Below are 7,864 nucleotides of genomic sequence, written 5' to 3' on the forward strand. Positions count from 1 at the left end.
AGGTACACATAGGTACACACAGCCTACACACAGGTACACACAGGTACACATAGGTACACACAGCCTACACACAGTCTACACACAGGTACACACAGTCTACACACAGGTACACACATCCTACACACAGGTACACACAGGTACACACAGGTACACACATCCTACACACAGGTACACACAGCCTACACACAGGTACACACATCCTACACACAGGTACACATAGGTACACACAGCCTACACACAGGTACACACAGGTACACATAGGTACACACAGCCTACACACAGGTACACACAGTCTACACACAGGTACACACAGTCTACACACAGGTACACACATCCTACACACAGGTACACACAGGTACACACATCCTACACACAGGTACACACAGCCTACACACAGGTACACACATCCTACACACAGGTACACATAGGTACACACAGCCTACACACAGGTACACACAGGTACACACAGCCTACACACAGGTACACATAGGTACACACAGCCTACACACATGTAAACACAACCTACACACATGTACACACAACCTACACACAGGTACATACAGATACCCACAGGTACACACAGATACACACAGTTACACACAGCCTACTACTACACCTGTACACACAGGTACACACAGCCTACACACAGGTACGCACAGCCTACTACTACACATGTACACACAACTTACACACAGGTACACACAGCCTACACACAACCTACTACTACATATGTACACACAACTTACACACAGGTACACAGCCTACACACAGGTACACACAACCTACTACTACACATGTACACACAACCTACACACAGGTACACACAGTTGCACACAGCCTACTACACACAGGTACACGCTCAAAAACACACCTTCACAGAAAACACCTGAGCTTCTTTTTTATCTATTTCTTTTTCTCAGCAACGGCCATTGGGACAGCTCCACATCCTTTCAGACCCAGCGCACTGACAAAACAGGGGTATTCACACTTCATATCACTGTGTATTCATTCACTGTTGACTTGAATCCCTCCTCAGGGGCTAAACTCCACATCCAAAGGCAGGAGAAAGATCCAGAAGCGCCTGGAGAAGAAGAAGCAGAGTGATGGGACCTTTAAAATCTCAGAGGACGGCCGGAAGAGCATCCGCTCTCTCTCCGGTCTGCAGCTGGGGAACGACGTGATGTTCCTGAAGCCCAACAGGCTCCACGTACGAAATATGTTCTCCCACGATCACGACAACGACGTGGACACCGTTTCTCGAGTCCTGAGTGACCCTGGGCTGTATGAAGCCGCCTTTTCTGAGATCAGTGAAGATTCTGGGAGAGATTCCCTCTTCTCCCGTCCAGGTCTGGGAACGCTGGTGTTCAGGAGGAATTACGGCAGTGAGGGAATGCTGAGACTGGGTCGAGAGGATTCCTACAGTGTGGCGGGTAGTGAGCCTGTGGCACGGGCCCCAAACGTACACTTACGAGGGAGGCTTCCTCCCAGATCTCCCAGTCTGGACTTGGAGAGTACGGACAGCACAAACAGCCTTCAGGACAGGACCCTACAGGTACAGCTGCACATCGGCCCTGGGGGCTGCCCACTGTCATCACAAAACCCTGTCCAGTTAGGTGCTTTGTAGCAATAGAACCGGTTGGTGAGCAGGAGAATGATGTAGATACATGTGTTTGTGTGTGTGTGTCCTCCAGGACTTGCCATGGGAGGAGGGTGACCTCGGTATAGAGGAGGAAGATGATGAGGAGGAGGATTTGCAGCCATCCTCAGCTGCTCTGGAGGTGTTCCTGGCCTCTCAGGGCCTCGGCGACCTGCTGAGTGTTTTCCTAAATGAGCGGATAGATCTGGACGCTCTGCTGATGTGCTCTGAGCTCGACCTGAGCAGCATCAGCATCCCTCTTGGACCTCGCAAAAAACTGCTGGAGGCCTGCATCCGCCGCAGTCACACGCTGCAGAGAGCTAGGGCCATGCAGGACACCACACTCTGAGGGAACAGCTGAACTGCACTTCAGCCATGGCTCCTGAGGGACGAGAAAGCACTGTATTTCACAATAGCTACAGAATGATAGAATGATCAGTGTTATAGCTGTATTTTGTTGTTCTGCGTTTAGCTTTGACCTCCACTGTTTGCATGGTTTGTTTGTCGCTCTGGATCAAAGCATCCGATGAATGACTGAATGTGCTGTATTTCACAACAATTTCTGCACAGTTCTTCAGAAGTGTACTGTTTACCATGTGTTTATTAACAGCTTCTTTGGTGTTAGGATCTATTCTCTGTAGAGAAAATTGTTTATTTGTTTGTTTGTTTTATCTTTGGGCGGCACGGTGGCGCAGCAGGTAGTGTCGCAATCACGCAGCTCCAGGGGCCTGGAGGTTGTGGGTTCGAGTCCCGCTCCGGGTGACTGTCTGTGAGGAGTGTGGTGTGTTCTCCCTGTGTCTGCGTGGGTTTCTTCCGGGTGACTGTCTGTGAGGAGTGTGGTGTGTTCTCCCTGTGTCTGCGTGGGTTTCCTCCGGGTGACTGTCTGTGAGGAGTGTGGTGTGTTCTCTCTGTGTCTGCGTGGGTTTCCTCTGGGTGACTGTCTGTGAGGAGTGTGGTGTGTTCTCCCTGTGTCTGCGTGGGTTTCTTCCGGGTGACTGTCTGTGAGGAGTGTGGTGTGTTCTCCCTGTGTCTGCGTGGGTTTCCTCCGGGTGACTGTCTGTGAGGAGTGTGGTGTGTTCTCTCTGTGTCTGCGTGGGTTTCCTCTGGGTGACTGTCTGTGAGGAGTGTGGTGTGTTCTCCCTGTGTCTGCGTGGGTTTCTTCCGGGTGACTGTCTGTGAGGAGTGTGGTGTGTTCTCCCTGTGTCTGCGTGGGTTTCCTCCGGGTGACTGTCTGTGAGGAGTGTGGTGTGTTCTCTCTGTGTCTGCGTGGGTTTCCTCCGGGTGACTGTCTGTGAGGAGTGTGGTGTGTTCTCCCTGTGTCTGCGTGGGTTTCTTCCTGGTGACTGTCTGTGAGGAGTGTGGTGTGTTCTCTCTGTGTCTGCGTGGGTTTCCTCCGGGTGACTGTCTGTGAGGAGTGTGGTGTGTTCTCCCTGTGTCTGCGTGGGTTTCCTCCAGGTGACTGTCTGTGAGGAGTGTGGTGTGTTCTCCCTGTGTCTGTGTGGGTTTCCTCCAGGTGACTGTCTGTGAGGAGTGTGGTGTGTTCTCCCTGTGTCTGCGTGGGTTTCCTCCGGGTGACTGTCTGTGAGGAGTGTGGTGTGTTCTCTCTGTGTCTGTGTGGGATTCCTCCGGGTGACTGTCTGTGAGGAGTGTGGTGTGTTCTCCCTGTGTCTGCGTGGGTTTCCTCCAGGTGACTGTCTGTGAGGAGTGTGGTGTGTTCTCTCTGTGTCTGCGTGGGTTTCCTCCGGGTGACTGTCTGTGAGGAGTGTGGTGTGTTCTCCCTGTGTCTGTGTGGGTTTCCTCCCACAGTCTAAAAAACACACGTTGGTAGGTGGATTGGCAAGTCAAATGTGTCCATAGGTGTGAGTGTGTGAGTGAATGTGTGAGTGTGTGTGTGTTGCCCTATGAAGGACTGGCGCCCCCTCCAGGGTGTGTTCCTGCCTTGCGTCCAATGATTCGAGGTAGGCTCTGGACCCACCGCGACCCTGAACTGGATAAGGGTTACAGATAATGGATGGATGGATGTTTTACCTGTATTTATTAATACATTATGACATATAGAGTATGTACATATTTGTTCATTTTTGAGTATAATTATTGTGCCATTATTCATAAGTAGTGCATGTCTGGAGATGATAACAAAGATAATGATAAAATAATTTTCTTATTTACGGAAAATTAAAAGCCAAATGCTGCCTCAACATTTCTATCTATCTATCTATCTATCTATGTATCTGTCTATCTATCTGTCTGTCTATCTATTTATCTATCTATCTATGTATGATATTCCTGTGAAGATGTTGAAATACTATGAAAGTAACGCACAGCCCAAAGTTACAAGAGCTCAAAAAGGGAAGCCTCTTCCTCTGTTAACGAGCTGTCATTTGTTTATTCCATTTGTCACTTTAACTTGGTGAGATCCACATTATTTATTTATTTATTTATTTTTAAATGTTACATATGTGCTGCCACTAAGGATAAATGAAATGCCAACATTTAACAAATAAAAAATAATAATAATATTAAAGTGAGTCATTTTTCGTCTTGCAAATCCATCTCATAAAGAAGGCTTCATGCTAGTTGTTGCTGTGATGATTTTATGGCATTACGCTGTGTAAACATTAGTGAGGTCAGGTGCTGATGTTGGATGTGATTAGTTCTGAATCACAAGCTCCACACTAACTCATCCCAAAGGTACTGGACTGAACACCATCACTCCAGAGAGTACAGTTCCACAGCTCAGTGCTGGAGTGTTTTATACCCAGCCACACCCTTGTGGGTCCTAAATAGGCAGCCCAGGGTCCCAGCAAGTCCTGTCCACTGGTTGAATGTTGACCCACATATGGATGCCCTGCAGGGTCAGGGATGGGGTAAACGTAGGGGCTGGCCGAGCTGCCCCCACCAGGATCCCACTAAAAAGTCCATACCCACTCAGAATCCAGTCCCAACTTGAATTGTGTTCAAACCATGTGGAGCCCACTAAGTGGTGCCGGCTGGGTACTTTTCTAGGCCGTGGTACACACTGACCGAGGTGACCATAATATCGTGTCATTTAAGGCCTTTCTAGGAACCCGGAACACTAGTCTCAGTTTCTATCGCCTGGGGAAGTTTTACAGCGCTGCCCACAGTTGCTATGGAGATGGGAAACATTAGCATTAGCTGCATTAGCGTTGGGTAAATGTAGAAACAGGATTTATTTCAGTTTTTACACTGACAATTTACACAGAAAGACATTTTTCTCTTCTCGGCTCCAGCGGAACAAACCCACAGACCCGTTTAAAACGTGAGTATCCGGACAATAGCGTACGAATTTAAAAGAGAAACAGTAGTAGATTTTTAAAGAGAATAAAGTCAGTGTTCTCAGAACAAAATCAGTTCTTTTTGTAATTTAGTGGTGAATCTGATACAGATTTAACGCAGAGTTAACTGTAGTTCAGCTTCAGGTTTTGGTTTTCCCCGTTGCTCTGTATTTGTTTATTTCAGAGTGTTTTCTGTATTCCTTTATTTCAGAGGTGAATGAGTGAGTTTTGGGGGGAGGATGGACTCTGAGTATCTGAAGCAGAAGATGGGGAAATGTCTGGTTGAAGGTTTGGCTGAAGTCACTGAGCAGCGACCTGCGGATCCTATTGAGTTTCTGTCTCAGTGGATTTTTAAATACAGAGAAAACATGATCAGAGCTGAGAAGGTTGGTCATATTTTTACATTTGTGGAGTAAAATTATTACTAAACTATCCTTAAATAGTATTAATGTATACAATATATAGAAGTGACCCAAAAGAGCAGCATGGTGGCACTGCCACACAGCTCCGGGGTCTCGGGTCTGCTCCTCTGGGCACTGTCTGTGTGGAGTGGGCTGTTTCCTCAGGGGACTGTGTCCTAACACACATGGGACTGGTGTGTGAAAGATTTTCAAAAAATTTGTGAAACTTCCTCTTGAGCTGCATTCATTGCTCAAATGTATCTAATATCACCAACGACAAATGCCAGGCTCCACAGTCTTTACTCAGTGTATAATCATAAATACAGAACAATACGTCTTAAGATTAATTACCAAAATAATCTTAAATTCTCAGTGTAATGACTTTGTAAACAGCTGAGATGTACAGGGGTCATAAAGGTCAATGTCTTTTGTCCAGAAAGCTGCTTATGAGAAGCAACTAGCAGAGGAGAGGGAGAGAGCCCGAGAGGAAGAACTGCACAAGAAGCAGCTGAGAGAAGAGGAGGAGCGCTTCAGAGCTGAACAGGAGGTGTGTGTGTGTGTGTGTGTGTGTGTGAGAGAGAGAGAGAGAGAGAGAGAGAGAGAGCGAGCGGTGGAACCTAGCAGGGAAAAAGAAATATTGAAAACTATGCCACCTTCTGTTCATACATAATACTCTAAGAGCACCCTGTATTATTTGCAAAAAAACAAACCATAAAAATACATCACGATACATTAAGGCACTTTTACAGAACGCATTTTGCAGCACAGTATTTATCACTACGCTTTAATTTAGAAGAGCACCAAAATGTCAAATGTGTATTAATAAAGATTTTAGTCAGTGTTTCAGATGCCGTTAAACCAGACTAATCAGAGCATACGCTTAAAAATACAGCACATATGTGTAGAAATGTCATTCCTGTGCCATTAGAATTGAAATATGAATTTTGCAAATTTGGATCTGGATCTTAGTAAAAGCAAAAAATGCATTCACTTTGGTCATAAGTGATCATTGGTTTTGTACTCAGCTGTTTTTTTTTGTTGTTTTTTTTACCACAAAAGATTACAAAGGGGGTGACACAGTGGTGCAGCAGGTAGTGTCTCTGTCACAGCTCCAGGGTCTGAGTGACTGTCTGTGAGGAGTGTGGTGTGTTCTCCCTGTGTCTGCGCGGGTTTCCTCCGGGTGACTGTCTGTGAGGAGTGTGGTGTGTTCTCTCTGTGTCTGCGTGGGTTTCCTCCGGGTGACTGTCTGTGAGGAGTGTGGTGTGTTCTCTCTGTGTCTGCGTGGGTTTCCTCCGGGTGACTGTCTGTGAGGAGTGTGGTGTGTTCTCCCTGTGTCTGCGCGGGTTTCCTTCGGGTGACTATTTGTGAGGAGTGTGGTGTGTTCTCCCTGTGTCTGCGCGGGTTTCCTCCGGGTGACTATTTGTGAGGAGTGTGGTGTGTTCTCCCTGTGTCTGCGCGGGTTTCCTCCGGGTGCTCCGGTTTCGTCCCACAGTTCAAAAACACACGTTGGTTGGTTGATTGATTGGAGACTCAAAAGTGTCCGTAGGTGTGAGTGTGTGGTGCCCTGTGAAGGACTGGGGCTCCCTCTAGGGTGTGGTCCCTCTGTGCGCACAGTGATTCCGGGTAGGCTGTAACCCTTTTCCAGGTCCCACAGCCGCCCTGAACTGGATAAGGGTTACAGAAAATGAACAAGTGAATGAATGATTACAAAGGGCAGATTATATTAATTTTGTTAATGTTTTGGCTGAGGACCAACTGAGAAGCTGAAGCTTTTGAGTATAACTCCATAGTGCTCCTAGTGACAGGGCACAAAATTTCAGATTGCAAGATTCAAATTCGGTTTTTACTGGGAATTGTTACTTAGCCCTTCATGGGAAGACACATCTTTTTTGTTGACAACCGTTGTTTTAACCATCACTTGCTTCTTTTTTAAAGTTCAGAGAGGAGGTAGTGTCCACTCCTCCACCCACTCCACTGCAGGAGCGGCCCAGGAAGTTTAACCCTCCGAAACTGGAGGCTGTACTGGAGGATGGGGTAAGTGGTGCTCACTCTCGATCACAGCTGTAGACCTTTTCTGCTCTTTCTCTGCTGTTCTGCTGTGAGTTTGGAACCTTTTTCAGTGTATGGTTGTAGTGTAAAGCTAGTTTAAACATATGATTGTTGAGAAAACATTGGATGAACAGATGCAGGACTAAGAGACAGAGCAGAGGAAAAGAAGGGATAAGGAAATGAGGAGGTGTGAGAGAACCTCACTAGAATCAAAAAGGAAAATTAGGGACGGGGAATTAGATTGATGTCTGATGACTGTAGCTCAGTTGCAGCAGAAGGATTCCAACAGTTCCCAGGGATCTCTCTGACAGGTAAGAGTTCTGCCATGTGGTATCACAGAGAGACAGTAGCACTAGAGGCCAGAGAAATCTCAGCACAGAAACAGTCTGTGTCAGTCCAAACAAGCGAACAGGAAGAATAACGCTCTCTGTTTTGCTGCTGGAGGTGTCTGGGTCTTTTCATTTCACTCTTCAGTGTTTGGG

The 7,864-nt window shown here is 47.0% G+C and overlaps 2 protein-coding genes across 3 annotated transcripts in view; both read left to right on the top strand.

Moving 5' to 3' along the window:
* Window positions 1-2,506, top strand: part of LOC136692611 (pre-mRNA splicing regulator USH1G-like) — a 33,856-nt gene extending 31,350 nt beyond the window's left edge. Inside the window, exons 3-4 of the mRNA XM_066666162.1 lie at window positions 1,037-1,552; window positions 1,692-2,506. Coding sequence (XP_066522259.1) covers window positions 1,037-1,552; window positions 1,692-1,985 — 810 coding nt within the window. The 3' untranslated portion in view covers window positions 1,986-2,506. The remainder of the gene's footprint in view (window positions 1-1,036; window positions 1,553-1,691) is intronic.
* Window positions 2,507-4,181: 1,675 nt separating this feature from the next.
* dydc2 (DPY30 domain containing 2) overlaps window positions 4,182-7,864 on the top strand; it is an 8,841-nt gene continuing 5,158 nt past the window's right edge. Inside the window, exons 1-4 of one of the 2 annotated variants that reach the window (XM_066665348.1) lie at window positions 4,182-4,916; window positions 5,144-5,318; window positions 5,770-5,880; window positions 7,269-7,367. In XM_066665348.1, coding sequence (XP_066521445.1) covers window positions 5,172-5,318; window positions 5,770-5,880; window positions 7,269-7,367 — 357 coding nt within the window. In that variant the 5' untranslated portion in view covers window positions 4,182-4,916; window positions 5,144-5,171. The remainder of the gene's footprint in view (window positions 4,917-5,143; window positions 5,319-5,769; window positions 5,881-7,268; window positions 7,368-7,864) is intronic. The other variant, XM_066665349.1, reaches the window with a different exon arrangement.

The sequence above is a fragment of the Hoplias malabaricus genome, chromosome 3 (genome assembly GCF_029633855.1).
Source record: "Hoplias malabaricus isolate fHopMal1 chromosome 3, fHopMal1.hap1, whole genome shotgun sequence".
Lineage (NCBI taxonomy): Eukaryota > Metazoa > Chordata > Actinopteri > Characiformes > Erythrinidae > Hoplias > Hoplias malabaricus.